Genomic DNA, 27,318 nt, shown 5'->3' on the forward strand with positions numbered 1-27,318 from the left:
TTAATATAAGTTAATTATTATAACCTTAAAAACTACTTAATACATCAGCTGAAATCAGCGTCTGAACAATGATAGTTAACTGAAAAAATACATGAGTACACGCTTCTAAATACAGCTTTTTACAATATACGTTTTTGACAAAGCCTGAAGGATAACATGAAACACCTTAGTTTTAATTATAACTTTAAAAAAATATGACATCAATAAACATAGTATGTCTGAAAACTATTGCATTGCTGACAAATGTTGTAATATCGAAAGATTAGGAATGAACAAATGTCATTAACTTAGAAAAACAAATTACCGTAAATCTTGATTGGCATTGGCCTTTCCTGATTTATGAACCACAAACTTAACGTTAAATAATGTAAAAATGTAATTCTAGTTTGACGTAGAAAAAGACACAATAATATTACAGTACAAAAGAGTTAATTACAATATAATCACACTGAACTTAATTGAGCACATGAAATGGGTTGCAGCTGAACAATGACAGCCTTCTGTAAGTGACCTGTCGTGACTGTACTAAAGTGAAATTGAAACTTGAACGGCATAGGTAGGATGAACTGAATGTTCCACAAATTTGAATGATAACATAAAGGTTTAACGTAATGAGTAATGAAAAACTGAACTTGCCTGTAGCACACAAATATTTGCCAGAGATGAACTCGTAACAGCAAATACAGAAGAATACCTATGTAGTCCTGGGCGTAGTCCGCACGGTGAATCAGGAATACAGCGGCGTGATGTGGTTTAGTGGTAGAATGAGGCGTGGAATCTCAAATGTGTAGTGATGAGTTTGAAATTCTGCTTGAGCGTGAATGTTACCACAAAGTTTGCAGGAGAGTATTGCCCTAGGCGACTGCAGTGGTGAGAAGTTGGATTTACTCTGCCGAAAAGATGGCGAAAAAAGGCGGGGGTAACCAGATCCAGGTAGTGGACAGGAGAGTGTGTGTGTGTGTATTAGTAAGGGGACGAAAAAATAACGGGTATATGAAAAGGGTAGTCAGAAATAACTCGATAGAATATTGGGCGCGGTCGCTAAGGATGATGGTGGGAGGGTCGAACACAAGAACAATAATAAAAACAGGTGGGCTTTACAGACCCAGCAATACGAAACCAAGTGGAATTCAAACATTCCTTGTAACAAAGCAACGGGACCTACCCTAGCTTGGAATTCGTAGAAAATAACGGAAAACTTTATGCCAGAATGGCGTAAACAGATACAGTTTGTACAAAACGTTTTAGGATTGAGGCTATAAAAACAAAGAAAAAATGTATCTGTATTTAAACTTCTGTACAGTCTCAATTCATCGCAAAACAACATTTAGATTGAATACAAAGATTGTGAAAAGCCTAGAGAAGTTTTCGTTTGGAATCACCTTTAGCATGTTTGTAATACTTTTTTCCACAACATAAATTGTTTTGTACTGCTCGCCCTTCACGGGCACATTGACTTTGGGAAATAGTAAATAATCCATAAGGACTATATCTGGTCAGTATGGAGGATGGTCTAGCACTGTCACATGTCATTTTGCCAAAAACTGCTGTACAATGATGGCCATGTGAGTCGGAGCATTGTTGTGAAGCAGGAACCAATCCTTGGTTATATGAAATGCAGTCATGTATGACAACTTTGGGTACAATAAACATTTCAGGATATTTTGTAGACAGGGGTAATAATTAATGCAAGGTATATTTCATTCAGTCATTCATGCACACATCTGACTTTTCATTGCTACATTCCGTTCATCCTCGCTCTGTTATCATCTTCTAATGACATCTGGAGATCTCAAAAACAAATGAACCACTTGAACACATGATAATGAACATAGCTTCATCCCCGTGTGCTTGTTTTATCATCTCAAATATTTCTGTAACACTTTTATTGAACAAAGCAAAATTTTATGTTTGCATATCATTCCATTTTGTATACTTCTGTAGAGCTTTTTTCAAACAAAATATAAAATTTTAAGTTTGCACACTGTTCTTTTTTTACACAACTGCTCAAAATGGAGTGTAATGTATTTAGGGTATATGTATATATGTTTATCCACCAAAGCAGCTGAATGGCTGAACTGATTTAGATGTATGACCTGCATTGGAATCCTTATGTTATCAAGAGTGTCATAGGCTACATATATATATATATATATATATATGTTTAAATAGATTTTAAAAAATTATTCTATATACAAAATTGCCACCTGCATGCTCTTTAATTATCCTATATTAAAGAGCAATGACTTTTTTGGGCACGTGTATTTTTTAATATTTATCTCTTGTTTAAAAATTCAACAACTGAGATAAAAGATATACAGCATGAACCACTAATCCAAACTGAATAATATTTGGTTTTGAAGTTGTCTTACCCAAGAGATTTTGCCACTTCCATTTTATAAGCCTTAGTCTTGGAAACTTTCGCACAGACTATGTACATATTAAAAAAGACCAGGAAAAGTTCACCGTTGCTTACTCTCTTACTCTAGGTCTAAGCACCTTCAACTTAAATATTTTATTTAATAAACTGCTAGATAATTATCCCAATCTTAAATATCTTTTAAATTTACTTTTAGCTACACAGACAGATCTTTTATATTCAATTGATTCTGGTTTTTATTTAATATATAAATATATATATTTAAATTAAATGTTTTTTTGTAGTCCGCATCTCCTCTGTACGTAAAATCTAGCTAATTTACGTACAACTTATTTTTTTTACGTAAAACTTATTCACCCATTCTACAAAGTACAGAATTAAAGAACATTCTTACCTTACTTTTTTTATTAAAGTGCTTTTGGGCATAAGCCCATCTTCAGTATTGTTTTTTTAGATGTTTTCTTGTTAAAGGAAATTTTTATTATACGTCTTAAATTAAATTTTTTTTTTTTTGTTATTGACTGAACAAATATTTTATCTACAAATTTTAATGCATCATGTTATCTATTGTGTAAATGTAAAAAAGTAAAATTAAAAAAAAAAACATTACTGAAGATGGACTTATGCCTGAAAGCACTTTAATGAAAAAAATGTAAGCTAAGAATGTTGTTTAATTCTGTACATTATGGAGTGGCTGAATATATTTTATATTATATAATTAGCTAAATATATATATATATATATATATACTAGCGGACCCGACAGACGTTGTCCTGATGCGGCATTATTCTGTAATAAATGCACACACATAAATATAAGTAACTTAATTAAGTTAAAATTAGCAGGAATGTGTTCTAAATTTCATTAAAATGACTATTAGTATATTACCAGTTTGTGATTGTTGTATTACTGTAATGGGTTTATTGATTAATTATGTGTAGTATGATAAATGTGAAAATAAATTTTTCACTAAATATTGAGATGTCCGATGAAAATTGAATTAAAAAATCGAAACGTCGTAAAATTAATAATTAGTGTAATTAATAAATTTTCATCCACATTACTACTAATTTTCACCTAACATCATTCTAAAAAAGTACCTCCTACATATTTTTTTTTTTTATTTAATAATTTTGATGTTTCATAACCATGTAACAGCTTAATTAATCAATTAATAAAAAAATTAAAGCACTGTAAAAAAGCAATGTAGTTAAAATTTTAGTAGAAATTTTTATCATTTTTCTCATTCTTTATTTTAACATCTATTTTACCAAATTTTAGATAATTGTAAATTAAAAATAATTTTAGAAAACTTTTTATAAAAAATTAATCAGATAAAACATTATAAATTCAATTTTTTAAATATACTTTAAACTCTATTATAAGTAACTTATATTTTAATTTTATAAATGTTATAATTTATTTTACAAACTTAAATTTTTATTTTCAAAGAGCCGTTCAATACTTCATAAGTTACATAGAATTAAATGAGAACTGACAATTTAAATTTGTAGGTTAAGTTGATTGTTATTGAATGCACGTGTATACATCATGAAAATAAAATCATGTAAAATACTCACTTCAATACTGCACCTTACAAATTTTCACAATGTACATTTTGTTTACGCCGTTTGCGTAAAGTTGTTTTATTTTTCAATAATGTTTTTGTCATTATTTTTATCTGCTGTGGTCGCAATGTTTCATAAAAGCAATTTCTATTTAACCACATTAGCTTTAGCTGTTTGTTGTAATCTCTAATTTTTAATTTTGTCAAGTTCCTAGAAATATACATTTCTTTGTCTGCGACCACGTCATTTCCTCTACTTCTTCGTATTTCAGCATTTTTATCAGTTTTATGTAACTCTTTTAATGGTCTGTTTGCTTATAATATTAATTTTCGATATGTTCTTACCCAAACTTCCTGTCTATGCTAATTTCTTTGTCTTACCAATACCAGCATACTAGCTCTTGTTGTCAACACACACACTCTTCGGTCTATTGCCTTCTTGGTTTCCCCCTCTTCTCATCACGCCATTATTTCTTCAGTCCAGAATAGACTTTCTTGGTGTGCGGACCTACGGACTCACTTCACTTCTTTACTTTGTACAATTGCAGTTCAGATATGACTCTCACCATCTCACCATTTGTGGATCGTTCTCTCTCTCCCTCGTACAACGCAGTCCAGAATAGACCAGTTATTCTTCAAATTCACTATATTACGTTTCTCCTGAAAGTGCTTCAATTACTACAAACTGCCATTTCTATCGACGCTGAATCTTCTCGAACTACAGATTACATTTTCCTCGATGCAGAATCTCAAAAGTCGCTGCTACATATCTGAGATACTACATATTAGTCTACCTCTACACCATGTCTCACCCCTGTATTCCTGATACACCACGGCGGACTACGCCCAGGAATTTACTGTATGTATTCGTTTACCTTCATTCACGAGTTTGTCTCTTACTAATATTTGTGTGCTACAGGCAAGTTCAATTTTCATTATTTATTACGTTAAACAGTTATCTTATCATTAATATTTGTGGAACATTCAGTTCATTGTACATTACGCAGTTCAATCTCAAGTTTGGTTTAAAAAACCATTTATTCACTTAAGTACAGTCACGACAGGTGACTTAGATAAGGTTATGTTATTATTTCATGTGCAACTTTTTATTACAATTAACATAACATATCATATTACAATTTGTTTTTATTGTACTTGACTCTATCATTCAGTTTAATGTAATTTGTTAATCGGAGTGATTAATTATTATCTACTCATGAACCGAACTCATATTACTTCTCTTAAATTAATCTAAAGAAAATTACTCCTGATATGCAGTTATGTTCTAGGACTTTGTAATATTATATTTTCAAAAAAGCTTACTTACTAAAATTGAACTCTATTATATTATTACTTATTTTAATGTGATTATGTTGTAATTAACTCTTTTTGTACCATAATTTTATTGTGGCCTTTTTTCTACATGAAACTAGAATTACATGTTTGAATTATTTAATGCTAAGTTTGTTGTTCATAAATCAGGAAAGGTCAGTGCCAATTAAGGTTTACTGTAATTTATTTTTCTAAGTTAATGACATTTGTTCATTGCTAATCTTTTCAATATTATAGCATTTGTCAGTAATGCAATATTTTTCCAGTCATACTATGTTTATTGATGTTTTGTTTTTCTAAGTATATAATTGTAAATCTCATTTAATATTATCATTACTGATACGCTGATTTCAGTTGATATTCTTATGTATCATTAAGTAATGTTAATTTCATAATTTCTTTTTAGTTTTTAAGGTTATGATTTAACATAAGTTCAGTTGTTTTCTTTCTCATTAAAGTCCAATTTCTTTTGGCAAATACGAGCTGTGTTTTTTGTTAATTTTACCCAACACATTTTCTTATTAAACTTTAAAACGTTATTTCAATAAATATTAACATAATATAATATTCTCAATAAGCGTGCAATTCTAGCAGACTCGGCAATGCTTCGCTATTGCTAGATCTGAGTATACATACAGATTAAATGACAATTGAAAGTTTCATAAAACCTTAAAAAACTGAACATTAGCAATTTAACCTTTCACTTTATAAAAGTCAGAATGTAAATAAATCCAAATGTTAAAACAACAGCACTACCTATCTGATTTAATTCACACCACTCTCTAATCACAGAATTCAGTGGAAAATAATTTTTTAACGAAAAGTGTTGTGGCTGCAAAATCATTACAATTAATATTGAACATTAAGAAACTTACAAAACATTACGGAAACTTATTAAATTTCACCTTTAACTTTATAAAATTCAGAATGTAAATAAATCCAATTGTCAGAACAGCACTACCTATCGGATTTAATTCAAACTATTCTCTAAACACAGTAGTTCGTTAAAAATACGAATTTTAATGTAAGAACAACACTAAGTTACGACGCAAGTAACTGATATGCGAAAAAGTAACAATATAAAAAAAATTCCTAGAATCCGATTGCAGCACCAACTACCGGGTTTGACTGATAAACTAAAAATTAAAAAAAAATTCTAAAACAGGATCGCAGCTCTGCCTACCGGACCCACACGCTGCCTACCGAACCCAATTGTGAACCTTAACCATCCCAAGATCAACAACACATAAATAAATTAAAAAAACATTTTCACTTCAATACTGTACGTTACAAATTTGCACAATGTATATTTTTTAATTACACTTTAAAACGTTATTTCAATAAATAATAATATAATATTTCTCAATACGCGCACAATTCTAAACGCGATCGCAGTCCTGCCTACTTGTTACTTAATCAGTTGTGATTTTGTTTACATTGGTAACGGCCATACGGGATCTTTGTGATTGGTCGTTGTGTTTGACAGCGGCCATCTTACATTGATCTGATTGGTTTTCCTTTGTTTACGTTTCCATCTGATTTATTAGCCTCTTATTTAAAAAAACTGTTTTCTCGTGATTTTTTGTAACACAATAATAACACAAAATTACGAAATATATTTCTCAATTTGATCGCAGCACCAACTGCCGGGACAAACTAAAATTAAAATAGGATATTATTGAATATTCGATACTGCGATGGTAGTGCAGTCTGCCGGATCCAGTGTAAAACATTTCAAAATCAACAACTACTTATAAATAAAAAATTAATTAAAAAAGCATTTTCCAGTGGACCAAATTGTGAATCTAAATCATTCTCGAATCCCCTTGAACACACAAAAAATATCATCAAAATCAGTCCAGCCGTTTAGGAGTTCACTTTCATACACATGCACACAAGAAATATATATATAAAGATATAACAATAATTTGATTTTTCCATGCATTAAAACATATGTGCTTGTTTTTTCTGTGGAATTTCGATTCAGCAGCTAGGTAAATGCAACATGGATGCATTACTACTAATCTGATAAGTAGTTTATGTATTAGATGGTCTCTGATGAGATTCATAAATTGTTGCTAATAACATTATTGTCCTTCCTTTAGCAGAAAACAAAAAACCACCTGCATAATTGACAGAAAAATTAAAACATTATTATATTTAAAACATAAAAAATTTGACTCACATTATTAGTAATTTTTGATTTCAAATTAACAATTACTATTTGATGATTATTTGTGTCGGCTACATAAAGATTATCTTCAACAACATAAAGACCACCCGGTTCATTAAACTGCGGAAATTATAAAACAATATTATTTTAAAAAATAGTATAAACTGGATTTATAAATCTAATTAATTTAAATCTAATATAAATTTATAATATAAAAAAACTAAGAGTTAATACAAAAAAAAACTAGTATTACACATTTTAGTGATACTATATTCTGTCAAAATTCTTTGAATGAAAGAATGTTTCAGCAATCTTTAAATTTATATAACAATTTAATAATCATCAATTACTTGATAAATGACTTGTAGAATACCCATTGTAATAAAATAAATAAATAAAAATTTTCATTTACACATCCCTTTAAACAGAGAGATACAAGATTAAAAGTTTGTTTTTTTATATTTCTTTAAAAATTTCAATTTCTTTAAAAAATGCTTAAAATATAAGTTTGGAAACTACTTTAATTTGAAGTTTGAGTAGTTAATGATTATCTTACTAATATTACTCACTAGGAATACAAGTTACAGTTGTTTCCTATATCATAAATGTTAGAATATACAAAAAAACAATTTTTTAATTTTATTACTTATGTACTTTATGGTACTTATGTAGAGATTTAATTTAAAAATGAAAATCCACTTTTGCTATTTTTTTTTTTTTTTGCTATCGCTTATTTTTCTAATCATAGTTAACATAAATCAATTTAAAATAAATTTTGTAGCATCTCCTGTCCTTTGAGAGGAAAAACAGACATAAGATTTATTTTATTATGTACCTCATTCATAGACTGTTTGCTATGTTCTCTTATATATCAATGTTTACTAGTACCACTATTAGCTACTACTAGTGTCATCACAATATGATTCAGGAACCTTTGGTTAGCAACTTGTATGATGATAGAATCATAATTCTATTAGAATTTTATTTTCCATTAAACAGTTTGTTTCTTTAAAATAGTTGTCCTTTAAGAAGTCTAAAAACATGTTTTTTTAATAAGTTTATCAAACTTTTAAACTGCTACCTAACAAACAGAATAAAATTATACATTTAAAAGTGATCGCTTAAATTTTTTATAAAATATATATTATGTATGCAATTTGCAGGTTTTTTAATTCTATTTCATTTATGTTCAACTTAAAAAAACTGTGGTTTGCAAATTACTAATTAACATTCAATTCTGTTTTCAGATTGCATCAACAAATATGCTAGGTGGTTCTATAAAACTTCACATAATACCATTTGTGACCAATATTCCTTGGAATTTAACTGTAACATAAAATTACGTTTTATTAATTTAATATTAAGATCCTATGTATAACAGTCTCAAATCTAAGATTTTCATCATTTTTGGGGAAAATTAAAAATAGAAATATATTATCAATAATAATAAAATGGAAATATTCACTTACTGCTTATGTCTATAATATTTAACATTAGCGCTTTACGAAGCACACAGCTTCAAAAATTAAAATAAATTTAAAGAGAAGAATTTGCTCTTTTTGTTTAGGTTGTAAATGTTTGTTTTTATAATATTTAACATTAGTGCTTTCTTGTTAAATTCATTAATATAGAAATATATACAGTATGGCAGGAAACGGGAATTTTTGGAAGTAGTAGTGGCAGCCCTGAGGAGCTGGTAGAAAGGTGGGAGTGGCATCCTTCTGTGCACAACTACCTGCCATTTGGTAATCATGGACCAGTGGGTCGGTACACATATACCTTCATTTTTCACAACCACCAGTTTGAATAGGAACACTTCTTTCACCGATCAAACTTATAGTTGAATTTATTTTTTTGGCAATGGTGAATAAGCAAAGTCTTTTTTTATTTGAAAACATAACTTTGAATCAAAAGGTATTTTTAAAAAAAAGAAGAGGAATGTGGCATGTTTATAAGTTTGAAATCAACTGGCTACTAAAAGGTAAATGAAAAGTGTAAAGGAAGTTCACTTGAAATGAATAAAACTAAAAACCGGAATGTACCATATTTCCAGCAACTCAATTAATTTTACATATTTTGTTACAGAATAAAGAATTAAAGATAGAGACAAAACAGTACTAACCCTTGTACTCTTCCTCTAGTGGGAGAGGCAGATATTGTAATAAGATTCATCTTTACTTACAAGTTGTACTGTTTTTGTATAACCTTTCATAGTCGTAATCATGTACAACACTGGCTTGTAAAACAACAATAAAATAAAATACATTGTTCATGCAATAATAATCATTCAATCATTATAATGATCTGAATAAGACTCGTAACCCAAAATTTTAAATAGGAAATCATGAAAAATGCTGCAGGGCTTATGTGAATAAATATGAAAACATAAAATTGCAAAACGATAAAAACGAAGCCATAGTATATTATAAATGTGAAATTTTTTTTATTATTAAGACAATTAAAAATTGATTTTCATCAAATTATGATGTTATATTCAGGCTAATATGATAATTCAGTTAATTTTATTTCATTTTTAAGACTATACTGCTTCAAACAACAAGCTGTGATTACTATTAAAATTCAGTAATCAGTCTAGTTTTAGATAGTAATTGAAGTAAACCATTAAATGAAGTCCAATTACCAAAGAACACCAGTAAAAGGGAATTCAAATCCAGTTTAATTATTATATCTTTAATTAAATTTAAACCAAGGTGCTGCAGAGCCACTAATTATAGATCCTGCCTATAATTAAGGTCCTGCCAGTAATTATAAAATGAGACACATAATGAGCAAGTAATATCCTCAAAAATTTCTTTCTTCATCTTGCCATGCAGCTAGTCAAAGTCCAAAGACTTTAACACTTTGACTGCAGATTATACCAAAGTAGTGTATTGAAAAGTTACTTCACGAGAGGAGTACACCACTGCAGTGTAATTGTTCTTTCCTCATATGGACTTGTAAAACCACCAACAACAACTATTATATGTGTATATGCCCTCACTACAAAGGGGTCAGTTGTGGTAGTTGCATTGCATTTGTCTTTCCAGGATTTTTTTAACTTTTTTACAGCAGGCACCTTTTTTATACCTTTCATGGGACTCCTGTTTATTGTTTTTCATTTGTCATGTCCTATGACCATTTCCTAATTATCTCAGAGTCCTGTCATTTTAATTCTATTCTCCAAATATCCATTACCTGATCCGTTATATTATACAATTAAAGAACCTTCTAAATCTTTTTCACAATAACATGGCTACATATATTATCAAAAAAAATTAAGCCTTGATGAATAATATTACTTTAGCAAGGGAAACACTATTTCCATTAAAAAAAAAAATACAGCAACAAAAGAAATAAATAGCAAAAAAATGTTTACATCCTAACTACACCAGGTGGGTTGGTTCTCTGATGTCTTGTGTAAAGATCCTGATGTCAGAGGATAAGAAATATATTAATAAACTAATCAAAACAAATTATGCAGGTGTTGACTATTCCATCTAGATAAGCAACTTTTGCAATTGTGTACATTTCACCAAACATTAACAATATATATTTTACCAGTTTAAGATGAATCCTGAAGAGAATCCCCTAGAAGTCATAAATAAAAGGAAACACAGAAGTGAAGTTGCTCAACAGTTTACCAACAAAGGAATCTGTGTCTTAAAATAGAATGACAAAGGAGACTATAATAATTATACCGTTGAAATTTGATGGTACCTAACAAGAAGTAAATGTCAAATAAAAACAGCAAAAAAAGTCAATGGGTGTAATAACTAAAATAACATAATTGGAACAGATAAAATAGATCAGCTTCTAGTGTAGTATTACTCTACAAGAAAACATTATGTTGGTATGCAAAATTAGGTGTTAACTTTTCCATATAATTACGAACAATAATTATTTGCTATTCAAACAGCACACTAAATAAATCATCAATGAGGTTACTGAATTTTAGAGATGCCATTTTTAATTGGTCCAGCAGATTTAGTAGCACTACTTCAGGAATCAAAACATACAAGAATATACTTACCTAAAAACGTAGGTAGAGACAAAAAGGAAAACTGCTGAGAGTGTACAAAAAAAGAAAAAAAAAGGATAAGTTGTTTTATTTTCATACCAATATTAGCCAGGCTACCAGGGACTTTGTTAGAAGCCTTGTTTTAGGACATACAAAATCAAATACTCAATTAATAATTAAATATTTATTTTTATTAGTTGTTATTTTATCATTAAGTATGGATTTTTTTATAATAATAAATCTGAATGTTTACTAGAAAAATTCTAGTTTTTGAAAAGAGAAAATTTTTTAATATTTAGCTGTTCTTTATTCTATATATCAATTACATTACTTCAGTAGATTCTTAAGTATTATAATTGTTTTTTTTCTTTTAATTTTATTTGTGTGAAATTTATTATTTTAAATTATGAACTGGTTCTGCTGTTCCGACTAAAAAATAAATCTAATAAAAATAAGTAAATTATTCATTTTTTTTATTTTTGTATACATAATTTTACAAGATTTATTTTTATCTTTCTAATTAATAACCTATTACCCAATCATTATAAAAATTATTACGTAAAATTTGCACGTTAATATGTTTTCAAATCATTTTGTTTTCAGGAGAACAGATAAATCTTGTTTCATCAATCCTGTAGGCCTATATTTATAGGATACAGAGTCTATAAATTTTTATAGCTTTCTTTTATGGTATAAAATTTGCTTTTATTGCCTTTTATATAAAACTATTGTAGCATTTTATCTGTTTTTTATTTTTTTAAATACTGTTAAGGTTTATAACATACTAAGAATACCTATTTTGTCAACAAAAGTATCTCAAAAATGAAATATGTTAATATATATAATTTTAGAATTTATTCAGTTTTGTTTTCATCCAATGTAAAAAGAAAATTTTTGTGACCATACACTGTACTGTCCGGTTGATGTAATAAAAAATTGCACATATTAATAAAAATTTGGTTAGTGAGTGGATTTATAACTTCAAAAAAAATCACTAAAGAAAACTTAAAAACATAATGATGATCATTGAAAAGTCTGATTTAGGGGTAACATCTCTACAGTAGTGTGACCTAATCTGCAAGGGTCAAAACACTTCTAGAGGTGAAATATATATCAGCGATTGTGGTCTACTTTAATCAGTATCTGATTTCCAAAATATTTCCCTAACAAAAGTCATCAACTAAAACATTTTAGAAGTCTTTTTATTGATAAAATAAAAATTTCTCTCTCAGGATTGAATTTACGAAACCAATCCTGCAGTCAAAGGAAAAAACCTCTTTTTTTATAATAGTATGACAACCTTGAAAATCTTATGCAGATTACAGAAATGAAATTATGCCAATCCCTATCTAGTTATTGAACTCAAGAAAAGCAGACCAAGAAGCCAGAATTCTAATCAATACTGGCTGACCAGTTGATACAGTAGTATGATACATTTTTCATTTCTCCTTTTTCCAAGAGCTAAATTAATTACAAAAGTATTATTCAATGATCCAAAACACTCGTTTTACTTGAAATAACTTCCTACTGTGTAGCCTAGCTTCTGTTTCTGATATCCTCTGATTAACAGTTCGATAACTGAATCTCTGTTCTGCTAACTGTAATTTCCTCAAGAATTATGTGTCAAAACCAGAGGATTACAGTAAAAACAGTGAAATATTACTCAGAACCTAATATCAGAACTAAATAAAATGAAATTAATTTTTTCCTGCTCAATCAATGACAACTATAAACTAAAAAAAAAAATTACCTTAAAAGGTTTCATATTTTCATCTACAAGTGTTGTACAGCTTTTATTACTTGGATCAATAAGCTTAATTTTGTGATTGTAAGTATCAGCCACATACAAGGTTTTATGAGATTCACTCCAAGTAACACCAAGAGGATGCTGCAATTTTGCTTCAACACCTTTTCCATCAATATCACCAAAGCCGAACAAGTTCTGAAAAAAAATACTAATAATTTTAACTAGCATTTGGGTTATTTTTTGTATGCAATGGTTTTTAATAGTATAAATGTATACTATAAATGTAAAAATACATTATAAATATAAATACATTATGTATATAGTATAAATGTATATTTATGTATTTTTAAGGTTACAGGTACTTACCCAATTACAGTTACCTATGAAGACAAGAAGTTTTATCATGTAACAAATGTCACGCCTGACCAGGATTTGAACCCAGAATGATTGATAACAATTGCCAAATTTTGATGTTTTTTGTTGCTTGTCTATTAGGTTCCATATTATAAGGTTTAACGTGACCTGACAAGAGACAGAAATCTTCCTTCAAAACAGCTTAGCTATTCAAGTAAAACTTTAGTACCTCATAGTAGGCTTACCAGGGAAAATGACCGATTAACTGGTTTACTGCAGACTTCTTCACCAAACTGAATGCAGTGTTGCACATCAGTATACAAATCCAAATGAAATTCTAGAAGTACTCAGTCATTAAAGCAATATCTTCATTTTGTTCCCAATAAAACTGACTGCACAACAAATATAACTGTGTTAAGAAAAAACAACTGTGACCATCACATTTTAGATCTCGGTTCCTTTATATGTACCATAGATAAAAGAAAGAACTAAAGCAAATAGAATAGGGCATCAAACTTTGTTTACAAAATAAATAAACTCATGCACAGACTCATGAATTATGAATTAACAAAGTAATAAATTATGATGGTAAAGCAAATACAACAGGATTTTATTTTTTTAAAAAATTATTTATTGAAAAATAAAAGGAAAATATAATTTATTTTTCTACATAGTTTCCTGCTTTAGAAATATATTTTTCCCAACGAGAAAGAAGGTTTTTTATTGCAGCATCGTAGTATGAAGCTGGTTGTGTCAAGAGCGAACTGCACGAATCCCTTCATGCCCTTGTCATTTTTAAATCGTTGCCCTCCTAGAGCTTCTTTAAGCGGCCCAAACAAATGAAAATCGCAGGGCAATAGGTTCGGGCTGTAGGGAGGATGATCAAGTTGAGTCCAGTGCATATCTTCTAGTTTTGAGACCATTAGAGCTGCAGTATGGGGCCTGGTGTTGTCGTGGAGGAGGATGACCTCTCAAATCAGTTGGTCTCATCTTTTGCAGCGATATGCAACCCTCACCCCATTCAACACCTTACAGTTGTAAGCAGCATTGATTGTGCATCACTCATGCAGAAAATGAATGAGGAAAATGCCTCGCCGATCAAAAAAAATGGTTGAAAGAACCTTGTCAACTGACATTCAAGTCTTAGTTTTACAGGGGTTGCCTCCCCTTTCCTCTGCCTCTACATATTGGCTAGTTTTGACTGGTGAGTGTAGCGGTGGACCCACGTTTCATTGCAGGTGACAATCCAACTCAAAAATGCAACACCTTCTTTCACAAACCTTGCTGTAAGCCTCTGACAGACTTCCAAACGTCTCAACTTCTCATCTACAATCAAAAGACGACGAACCCATCTGGGACATACTTTATAGATCTGTAGGTTGTTTGTGATGATCGTTTGATAGCTCCCGTATTCCAACCTGTTCTGCAATTTCAGATACTTTCACCCGTTGATTGTCTACAAGAATGTCTCAAACCGGACAAATGTTTTCGTCTGTAATGCTGGTCCAAGGACGGTGATCGTGTTCCTGATTTTCCTCTCATTCTCATCCTTCCTTGAACTCTTTATGCTAGGCAAACACACGAGTCCTTGACAATGTTTGGTCCTGCTGTCAATCTCTGGAAAATTTCCGTTGCTTGAATTGCTTCAACAGCAAGAAATTTTATAATTGTGTTATGTAGAGGAGAAGTCCATCTGTTTCTCCGACATCATGAGTATTACTGATGAATTGGTTGGGAGTGTGTAATGGCCAACTAGAATGACCCCATTCAAGCATACTAGAAGCGTGCCAACATGTCCAACCAATAGTGGACACTCAGAAACAAATATCCTGTTTATATTTGATTTACCCTAATAAATAAATTTTACAACTATATATATTACTTTTTGATAGTATATTCATATAGTTCAGGCAGTATCTGTTTTGGGTTGAACATTTTCTATATGATCACTAATTTTTGCTTTAATACTTCTGGAATATCATCATAAATGATTATTTTATTATGCACTAGTTGAAAATGTGTGCTTAGACTTTTATTAAATAAAATGTAAAAAAAAAAAATCACAAAACTCTCCATTTTTTCTCCTATTTCCACAGATAACTTGATAACTATTTATTTTAGAGAAATAATTGAGAAAAAAAGTTTTTTTATTAAATATTACACACAATATCATCAGTTGCAAATTGAAAAAAATGTTATTATTTTTGCAAAAATAAAAATAAGTCAAAAAAATGAAAAAAAAACCAGATTATTTGGAAATTTTTTTCTAGTACTTATATTTTACATAGGACCTTCAGATTTTGCCTCAAAGAACTTTTTGATGTGATAAAATGTTTACGCAATTGCGTAAAGCTGTTTTTAAGTTAATTCAACTGGTTTGGTATTTGATTTGTTTTCATCTAAAATGTAACAGTATTTTGATTTAATGAATATTTTAATTATAAATAAGAAATTTTTTCATACACTGAAATTAATGCATTCCATTCAACATACATATAAATATATGCTCAGTTGATTTTTATTTATGACTTTTGTATTGATTATTTATTAAAATTTAATTCTGTATTATTTCATGCGTATAATGCTTAAAAAATAAAATAAAGAAGAAGAACTAAACGTAAACATGTTACATTCACTCGACGCCTGACGATTTAGCGGCTCGTCACAGTTCACTCGGCTCCTTTCAGATGCACTTGGCGCCTGACAATTTAGCGGCTCCTCACCATTCACATAGCTCCTTTCGGATGGATTCGGCTTCTATCGACATCACTCGGCTCTTTACAGTTCACTCGGCTCCACCTACCCTATATAAGCTGGCTCGCCATTAGAGTCAGGTTACTTCTACTTCTACTTCCACTTCTACTTCTTCGTCACTATCAGCAGTCTCTCGTTGTGGTCACTCTCTCGTTGTGCGTCGTCTCTCTCTGACCATCATTTCTGATCATCATCTCTGTGCATTCATATTCTTCATATTCATCGCCTTTGTGCATTCATATTTGTCGGTTCAGTTATTACAAACCAGCCAAATTCATCAAAGCAGGATCTTTCCAAACTGGTTATAACAAAGTGTTACCTCTGTATTTTCTGATACACCACTGTAGATTACGCCAAGGATAAACTGTATGTATATATGTGTACTTTAATTCACGAGTTCATTTTTACAAAATAATGTGTGATTAAGGCAAATTAAAATGATTCATTATTTTTTTTTTTTTTTTTTTTTAGGGCGAAAAACGGTTGGAACGTTATCATCGCCCGGATTTTTATTTTATTTTTTTAAAATAAATAAATAAAAGTAATTAAAGCTGTTAGATAAAATTAGAACTTAAAACTACTATCACAGGAAACAAAATCCGGAATGGGTGTAAAAGGCCCATTCTCGGATAACAAAAACACTAACATGTAACTTAAAGCTACGTTAAAAACTAACATATTAAAAATAAATAAAACTTAAAACTAAAAAAGGAGATAAAACTTAAAACTATTATGTTTAAAGTCTTACAACTAATATCACAAAAATCTTACAACTAATAACACAGATGAATTTGTAAAACATACAAAAAATATGAATATATATATATATATATATATATATAAATTTGACAAATTCCGATAGGGAGTGTAAAAGGCTCGCTAATCGGATAACAAAAACAATACATAGGACTAAAGTAATTAAATTTTTATGTTATGTTAAATTTTTTGTATTAACCCTATACTACGCAAAAACAGAAACATCCGGTTTAAAACCTCTTTATTATTTAATTTATTATATTAAACAGTTGTGTTATTAGTAAAATTAGTGAAATACTCAATTAATTGCACATTATGAATTTGAAATTCAAGAATGGCTTAAAAAACCATTTCTTCATTCAAGCATAGTCATGAAAGGTGGTTAAGATAAAGGTTGTGTTATTATTTTTCATGTGTAACATATTTTATATGTTATTAATGATAACTATTATTAATAATATTCTGGTTGTTCATAAAAGTCTTTGTTTAAAAGTCAGTTGCTGAGGGTAAATTACGTTTTTACTTGAAATGTTTTCAAATAGTGACTATCATTTAATTTAATTTAAGTGCAGTGATTAATTCTTATTTATTCATGAACTGAATTCATATTACTTTTCTTAAATTAATCTAAAGAAAATAACTCCTGAAGTGAAGTTATGTTTTTGGACTTCTTTGTAATTAATATTGTGATTTGTTCTAGTAATATTTATTGCTTTGGTATTTTCCATCTTGTAGTTTGAATAACAATGTATTTAGTTCTTTGAACTGTTTTTAGACTCGTACTTAATACAAAAGATTTTCAAAATAATCATTTGAAAAATGTATATTTATGTATTTGTCATGTATTATTACAATTGATATGTTAATTTCAGCTGATATTTCTTGTATAAGTTCTGTTCAGGATTAAGTTAAGTTTATTTCATTTAATTTTTTAAGGTTATGCTTTAAAGAAAAGGTTGAAAGTTTGTTTTTCATTCTGTTAAAAATAAAGTCCAATATTCTTTTGGCAAAAACAAGCTATGTGTAATTTTATTTTTGTAACTTGCCCCAACACAAAACAATATGCCAAATTTCAAACAAAATCAGCCAGACAGTTCTTTCACAATAATTTTGCAATCCAGATTTTTAAAAAATGCAACTTTTCTAAATTGTATAGAGCTTTAAATAAAAACTGTCAGATCGATTTTGTTGAAGTTTGGAGGGTTGCTTATTATATCAAAAAGTTTTTTGAGGCAAAATCTGAAGGTCTTAAGTACAATATTAGTACTCAAAAAATTCACAAAAATTTGGTTTTTCTTTCCATTTTTTTGACTGTTATTGTTATTTTTGCAAAAATAATAACATATTTTTCAATTTGCAACTGATGATATTGTGTGTAAAATTTAACAACAAAACTTTTTTGTCTAGATTATTTGTCTAAAATAAACAGTTATCTAGGGAAATAGAAGAAAATGGATATTTTTGAGGTTTTTTTTTTAATAAAAATTTAAGCATACCTTTTTTCAACTGGCATATAATGAAATAATCACTTCCAATGATATTTTGGAGGCATTAAACCAAAAATTAGCAATGATATAAAAAAAGTCCAAATATGCACTGCCTGGACTAATACCATTTATTATCTTAGTAATAAGAATAACTGATGTTATCTTACCCGTGGATCAATAGTGCCACCAACAACAGATAACACTTGACCATCAGATACATGTAACTTTCGTACTGTTGAACTCTCACTATCTGCTATAAAAATACCATCAAAAGAAGAAGAAAAACATAATCCAGATGGCTGTGCAAATGCAGATGACATTGGATAACTGTTATTTCTGTTCTCTTCTCTACCACTACCTGCAATTGCGGCACAAACACCTTTTGTATATTTCCTAAAAAAAAACAAACAGCATAAAAACAATGAACTCAATTTTTATACATTTGTAAGACAAAAGATTAAAATAAATATTAAAAAAAAGATTGTTCAAATACAAGAACAATTTAATTAATGTAGAAAGTACGACTATAAGTGAAACTCATAACTAAAAACGTTCATCTGATCCAACTTTATGGGTTCTAAGAGATTGAAAACATATAAGATGTTTCCAAATAGTGATCCTTAAATGCTGTAGAGCTTGTATGTTGTAGCTCACAATGCAACCAACATCTAGTGTGATTCAATAGCAGTAGTTTGTTAAATTCTGGAGATTAATTAATTAGAAAATCAGTAATATTTGAAACTTAGGTGACACCCTTCAAGGGCCAATTTCAACTTATTCAGACCAGCCATTATAGATATCACTGAACAAACAAATAATCATGATAAAACGAAGAAAGATCTGTTAAAAAAATAAATAAATAATTAAACATACTTATTTTTCCACCATACAGTATCTTCCAAGAATAATGCCCATATCTGATGAGTGCCAGCCATTGCAATAATCAAAACATGTTCTTTTACAATACAAAGATCCCAAGGTGAAGAAATCGCCTGGGCAGTCCACAATTTACCTCCAAACCTATCATTACTTTGCTTACCAGTTCCCACTAATGTTTTTACCAGACATGAAGTAAGATCAATCTGAAAAAAATGTTATCAAAATAAATAAATTGTGCTTCATAATATTTTAACCTCCCTTGATTTTTTCCAAATAAAAATCTAATAATAATAAAAACTTTAGCAATTTATCTATTTTAATTGCAGTTAAATTAAGTGTAGAGAAATAATACTGGTATAGCTTCTTTATTTTTCTAAAAGTCCTGTGACCTAGTAATCTTTTTTAGCAATTAATGAATTGCTTTACACGTACCATTTAATAATCTATTTGTTTTAAAGAGCATACTCAATCATGACTTAGTAGTCTATTCATTCAGTTCAAAATTTAAGTGCTATAATGTTTAATTCTTATTTATGATCATAAGAAAAGGTGCAGGGCAAAGACTCTTTAATCATTCTATTCAAATATGTGCTTGTGAAAATAAATATTACTTAATCTTTAAATCATCTAAATTCATTTTGAGAATTGGCAGTTGGTACAATCCTTTAGTCATGCAATTAAATGCAAGGGAAGATTTGTACATAAAAAATGGTCCTCCAGGTCAGATGTGGATAACTGTCGGATAATTGCGGCTAAATAAATGTTTAAGTATTACTTGAGTGTCTTATAAGAGTTGAAATATGTATTACATTAAGTGTTATTAAGTTTATTAACTCTGAGTACATCTCTACATGTCACATCATCCAGATAACATAACTATTCATTAACCAATTATTAAACAAATCAATTACTAAAAGATTTTTTTTATTATTGTTCTTGTTATTATATTCATAACACATGCCAAATAGTTCAGAAGAATTAGAATCAACTTTAGCTGCTTTGAAAGTAAACCATACCGTTGTCAAATCTTCTACCACAAGGATTCAAATATATGTTAATAATTTTAACCAAGAGATCCATTATAATTATTCTCTAAAAATTAAATGAAAAGATTTAAGGGAGTTGGCTCAAAAATATGATGATATTCCATCTCAAATTGAGGAACTAGATTTTAATGAAAGTATTTCCAATGATAGGATTCAAATCGAAAATAATTTATGCAATTTGGAATGCAAATTAGATACATTAATTAATAATGTTGTTAGTTCTGATAATTCAGACCCAAGTCAAAATATGTGTGTAGCACCAGTCAATCCTATTCAATTATTGCCTAACAATCTACCATTGTTTGATGGAAATATTCTTGAATGGTAATATTATTTTAGCATGCTTAATAATTTAGTACTACATTCAAGAAGTGATCTGTCTGATATTCAAAAATTACATTTGTGTTCTTCACTTAAAGGGACAGCTTTTGATATGATTATAAGTTTACCTTTCACAAGTGAAAATTATTAAGTAGTTATTGATATACTTAAAAATAGATTCAATAACAAATCAAATTATGTATAGCAAAAATAAATTAATAAATAAATCTATAGCAAAATAAAATAAATTGCTATAAATTTATAGCAAAAATAAATTACATCACACTGAGAATATTCTTAAGATTAATTCACTGGAAAGAGAATCCTTACCTAATATTTCTCATTTTATTAATATTTCTATTCTACTATAAATTCACTTAAAGCCATGAATTTACCAGTTAATGTCTCTGAGATTATTGCCATACAGTTTTTAATTTCTGAGCTAGATGCTGGTGCAGCAAAATTGTGGAAAGAAAGACTGCATATCATGCAATTCCTGATTTTCAGAAATTAGTCTATTTTCATTTTCTGGAAACTAGAAAACAATTATTGGAAAATGTGACTGCTAAAACAGACTTAACACAACATCTTATTCATCAACTAGTGATTCACATAAGTTCAATGCCATACATATCTAAAGGTAATCAAAACGATTCATATTGATAATCAAATAAGACTCAAAAAAATAATCAGTTATGTAATTCAAAGGATATTTTGTCATATGTGTAAATTATGTCATTATTTATATACATGTAATAAATTTTTAGAATTAAGTATCAATGAACAAAAAATACTTTTGACAAAATACACGTTGCCTAAAATGTTTATGTCCTAAAAATTTTGTTGAGGATTGTTGCAATAAACAAGAGTATAAGATATATACAAGTATGAAACGACATACTCATTTATCTGTGAACATTTAATCCAAACAATGGTTCTAACATACATTGTACCTTTAAATTGCAGACAAGCATAAATATTCTCAGTCTACTACTTTATGTAAAACTAATTACAAATATGGTAATAATATTAATTCAGAATACTCCTAGATTTTGGTAGTCCAGCAAAGTTTTGTAAAGTTAAATTTACGCACAAATTCGGACTTAATCTCAAAAAGAATAATCTTCCAATTGCAAGGTAATAGTAATTCTTCTTGTTAGTCCAAATGTAGGGTCAAGTTCATGTTGAACTCCTGCTATGAAGATTTCAGTTTCAAGGTTCATTGTGCGGTATGCCAAATTTAACTGACAATCTGCCATCAGAGACTTTTAACACATCTCATTCTAATTTGCCTGAAGATTTTTTTTGGACCAACCCAAACATTTCATCTAAAATTTTATAAAATTTGTTCTAATTTAATCGTAAGAAAAGGTGCAGGGAAAATACTTTCAATCATTCTAATCAAATATATATTTACGAAAATAAATATTACTTAATCTTTAAATCGTTTACATACATCTAGAGAACTGCCAATCAGTGCAATGCATTAATCATGCAATTAAATGCATGGCAAGATTTATACAATACGCTTAATATAATGAAAAAAGATCTAGTTTTCTTTTATAGTGAAATTTAATTAATAATAATATTCCTCAAAATCAAAATAGTAGTCAATTTACAAACTGATGTGTAAAAACAGTAATAGCAAATTTAGGACATGTAAAGCAAACTATAAAAGAAAACTTGAAATAGGGGTATTAGGCTAACATTATAAATATAGAAGACCAGGGAAATCAGTTATAACCCAACAAAACTTGGAAAATTGTCATAAGATTAATTTATTAAAGACAAACATTTTTAAAATGTTTATAATAAACACTAATTATTTGGTGAAATATACTTACTTAATTGACAGCAATAAAAAATTTCACAAACTAGCAATGAGGGACCAACATCTAATACCCTTTTAAAATTTATTAAAAACCTGTTTGTGAACATTTTCTATCATAAAACTTTTTTTTTGTCTTCAGTCATTTGACTGGTTTGATGAAGCTCTCCAAGATTCCTATCTAGTGCTAGTCGTTTCATTTCGGTATACCCCCTACATCCTACATCCCTAACAATTTGTTTTACATATTCCAAACGTGGCCTGCCTACACAATTTTTTCCTTCTACCTGTCCTTCCAATATTAAAGCGCCTATTCCAGGATGCCTTAATATGTGGCCTATAAGTCTGTCTCTTCGTTTAGCTATATTTTTCCAAATGCTTCTTTCTTCATCTATTTGCCACAACCCCTCTTCATTTGTCACTTTATCCACCCATCTGATTTTTAACATTCTCCTATAGCACCACATTTCACAAAAATTCTAATCTTTTCTTCGATCGTCCAAGTTTCACTTCCATATAAAGCGAAACTCCAAACATATACTTTTAAAAATCTTTTCCTGACATTTAAATTAATTTCTGATGTAAACAAATTATATTTCTGACTGAAGGCTCGTTTTGCCTGTGCTATTCGGCATTTTATATCGTTCCTGCTTCATCCATCTTTAGTAATTCTACTTCCCAAATAACAAAATTCTTCTACCTCCATAATCTTTTCTCCTTCTATTTTCACATTCAGTGGTCCATCTTTGTTATTTCTACTACATTTCATTACTTTCGTTTTGTTCTTGTTTATTTTCATATGATAGTACTTGCGAAGGACTTCATCCATGCCATTCATTGTTTCTTCTAAATGCTTTTTTCTCTCAGCTAGAATTACTACATCATCAGAAAATCGTAGCATCTTTTCACCTTGTACTGTTACTCCGAATCTAAATTGTTCTTTAACATCATTAACTGCTAGTTCCATGTAAAGATTAAAAAGTAACGGTGATAGGGAACATCCTTGTCGGACTCCCTTTCTTATTACAGCTTCTTTCTTATGTTCTTCAATTATTACTGTTGCTGTTTGGTTCCTGTAAATGTTAGCAATTGTTCATCTATCTCTGTATTTGAACCCTAATTTTTTTTAAATGCTGAACATTTCATTCCAGTCTACATTATCGAATGCCTTTTCTAGGTCTATAAATGCCAAGTATGTTGGTTTTTTTTTCTTTAATCTTCCTTCTACTATTAATCTGAGGCCTAAAATTGGTTTCCCTTGTCCCTATACTTTTCCTGAAACCAAATTGGTCTTCTCCTAACACTTCTTCCACTCTCCTCTCAATTCTTCTGTGTAGAATTCCAGTTAAGATTTTTGATGCACGACTCATAAAACATTAAACTTAAATTTTGTTCATGGGAGGTGATAGATTCTAATTTGATATGGTTCATAGTATCTTTATTTTTCTAGAGATAAACTTTATCTTATTCAGCCCTAAATGTGAGGTATTAGATTTTCATGGAGATTCTGGGATATAATAATAATAGGATTTAACAGATTTTTTAAGCTAATTCTACGCTTTCAATTGGGATTGCATAGAATGATACTTCATATACTTTGATTAATAATGTTTATATATTTTAAGATTTTTTTGCTTATTTTTTAATCTACTTTTATTTTTTTTCCTTCATTATTTATTTATTATTATTTTTATGTATAATATTTTCTCCATATCTACTGATGTTAGTTTTAATTGAAATAGCCATAATTTTAAGTAATTTTTTAGCCTTTGAGTAATTTCTTATTTTCCAGTTTATTTATAAAACTAATAGAGCACTTAAAAAATTAAAAGCCAACAAATCCCAATGATTTCAATTTCACAGCAATACTTTAAGAACTGATTTGGAAGATTAATATAAACCAAAACATTCCTATAAATATAAGTCCAGAGATGATTTGTTTTCTAATTGACTAAATAAACATTTTGCTTAACTGAATACATACTGAAATTCTTGGGATCTAAAAATTAAGGGGAAAATTTGTGGTTTTGTAAGTTTTTATGATTTAGGCAATCAAATAAAACAAATCACAGAACAGTATATAGTAATTTCTGAGAAAATTGTTGCAAAGCTCTAAAACTTGGAGTAAAAAAAAAAAAATATTTTTTAGATTTACTGTAAATTATTAACTTTCTTAAACTGCCAATAAGCAAATAAAAATTTCTCAAAAAATTTTCAGAGAATTTAATTCTAAGAAAATTTATATAAATAAAGCCAATAGAAAAAATATACATTTCAGACATATGACCTCGTTTCAAAATAAATCAGGCAAAATGTTTATAATTATTATTATAATAATAATAATTAAACATCATAATAATAATAACTTCTACAAGAAATAAAAGTATTTGAATTTTTTTTAATTTCATAAATTGCCAACAATATTCAATAGCTGAACAACAATTAAGTTTTGTGTATTATAAGTGAATAATTCTGTACTACTGTTACTGATGGTTGTTTAATGATGGAAATCAACATGTAGTTCAAGATTTGTAGCAAACATATTATTTTTCAATGGTGTTTGAGTATAATCTTGTTTTCTACGTGCGCGTGCACAGACACACACACACACACACACACATATATATATATATATATATATACACACAAATATAGTATTTATTTTATTTTATTAATCATCAATTAGCTAGATTAGCAGTAAAACAAAACCCACCACTTAAAAGAAGTTTTTCAATATTTAAACAACTTTGATCTTAAACTTTAACTGCAGAACTCTACCTTGTCAACTTAAATCCTTAATTATTCTATTTTTTCGCATCTCTTTTACAAATTAAAACTTCTTTAACAGAAAATAAATAAGAAATATCTAATGCAATTTTTTTTTAATTATAACTTCATACTTAATTCTATTTAAAAATCATTAAAACAGACAGTAAAAATAGCAATCAAACTTGTTTTGTTAACTTGTGATCTGGGCATGAAAAGAGATGTCACATCTTGAAAAAGAAACTGTATTATTTAGTTTCATTCCTGCTCAAGAAATGTTGAACATAACCTTATGATCATCTATGCTTTCTTTTTCAATATATTGCCTAGCATTTTACAATTTTGATTTTTACAATATAAATATAGTACAACAAAAAACTTATTACAAATAGCTATGTTTTGTTAAATTCTTCATCTGATGCAATTTTCTTTTTCTTTACAGCCTTAAATATTTATTCTTACAGAGTAAATAACTTACAGAATTGTACTTTTTGTACACTTTTTTTGTACTTTAGCAAATAATAGTCTACTAACTGCTCTACAACTAAGTGGAGGAATAATGATATGGTATAAATATTTTAGTACATGATGTTTTACTATTTAATCACACCTCATAAAAAATTAGACTTACAGAACAATTGTGATAACAGTACAGTTTTGTAAATTTACCATACATCTCAACATTTAAAAAAAAAAAAAATTTCTTCAGTTTTATATTGCCAAGATTTGGCTGTAATTCATTCATATAACTAGTTGGTTAGTGTTAGTATGCTAGCTTCTAGAGCAGTTGGTCCTGGACTTAATTCCTGACAAGAATCTGCTATTATTTTCATCTATAATTTCTTCCATCTCTTCATCAATATTAAAATACATTTAAACGCATGTCTGACTGTTATTAATGTAGTAATAATATTACTTTTAACATTAAAAATAAATAAGTAAAAGCAGCAAAAAGAAAATTGGAACCTTATGATTAAACTATTATAACCTGTACATTAATAGTAAAAATTAAAAATCAAGACTACTTTTATTTTTTTAAATTATAATTACACATCAAGAGTCAAAAAAAAACTGTCCAAAAACTAAGACATTCCTAAAATGCTGATTTCCACTATTTTAATCTTTGAACTTGGTTTATTCACTATGTGTCTATTATCATTATGTATTATTTTATCAAACACCATTTCTCAGTTGAAACATTCAGTACCAAAAACAATGAAACCATCAAGACAGAAATTATAAATGAAATAGAATTAAGATATAAATTTTTGGCAGAAAAACTTAATTAACATATAAAAGATTTTTTTTTGTATAACAGTTGTCAATAATAAAAAACTTTTAACTCACAGAAGTAGACTTCTGAGAAGAACAGAATTGGTAACATTCATAAATCCATAAATCTAGGTGTAAATTGTGTGGGATTATGAGAGCAATAGAAGATTCAGGCAAGGCTCATCAATAATTATTATTAACTACGAATAAATCATAAATTTTTATTATGAAAAAAATGTTTACCTGTCTTATAGCATGATTTTCAGTGTCTGCTACAAACAGAATTGATGAAGAATAAAAAGCAATTCCTTGTAAAGCATGAAATCTTGCTTCAGAAAAACTCCCATCTACAAAACCAGAGTCAGGTCCTCCAACAACATGCTAAATCACAAAGAATAAAATAAATTATACACACACTCAAGAGTCATCCAACAAATTTATTCTTATACAACCGCTGTTGCCTCTCCATTTGTTTTTGTCCTGTGCTTTTCTTTTTGCCTCATTATACACCTACTCAATAAAAAATGAATTAAATATCTTACTCATTTTATATGTTTTTAAGATTTTAATGTTATTTGTATGACGATTTATTCAAATTTTTTTAATATATCATATAATTTATCTAATGTATGCTTTAT

At 28.7% G+C, this 27,318-nt stretch overlaps 1 protein-coding gene across 2 annotated transcripts in view; it reads right to left on the reverse strand.

Moving 5' to 3' along the window:
• The window catches only part of LOC142325516 (NHL repeat-containing protein 2), a 51,436-nt gene that overhangs the window by 10,876 nt on the left and 13,242 nt on the right, over positions 1–27,318 (reverse strand). For both annotated transcript variants that reach the window (XR_012756557.1, XM_075367382.1), the window contains exons 5-9: positions 26,924–27,061; positions 19,442–19,650; positions 18,736–18,961; positions 13,221–13,412; positions 7,465–7,572 (exon numbers count right to left, since the gene is read on the reverse strand). Coding sequence is in view for 1 of the 2 variants with exons in the window: in XM_075367382.1 (XP_075223497.1) it covers positions 7,465–7,572; positions 13,221–13,412; positions 18,736–18,961; positions 19,442–19,650; positions 26,924–27,061 (873 nt within the window). In the remaining variant the exon portion in view is untranslated. The remainder of the gene's footprint in view (positions 1–7,464; positions 7,573–13,220; positions 13,413–18,735; positions 18,962–19,441; positions 19,651–26,923; positions 27,062–27,318) is intronic.

This window comes from Lycorma delicatula, chromosome 5 (assembly GCF_047948215.1).
Source record: "Lycorma delicatula isolate Av1 chromosome 5, ASM4794821v1, whole genome shotgun sequence".
Lineage (NCBI taxonomy): Eukaryota > Metazoa > Arthropoda > Insecta > Hemiptera > Fulgoridae > Lycorma > Lycorma delicatula.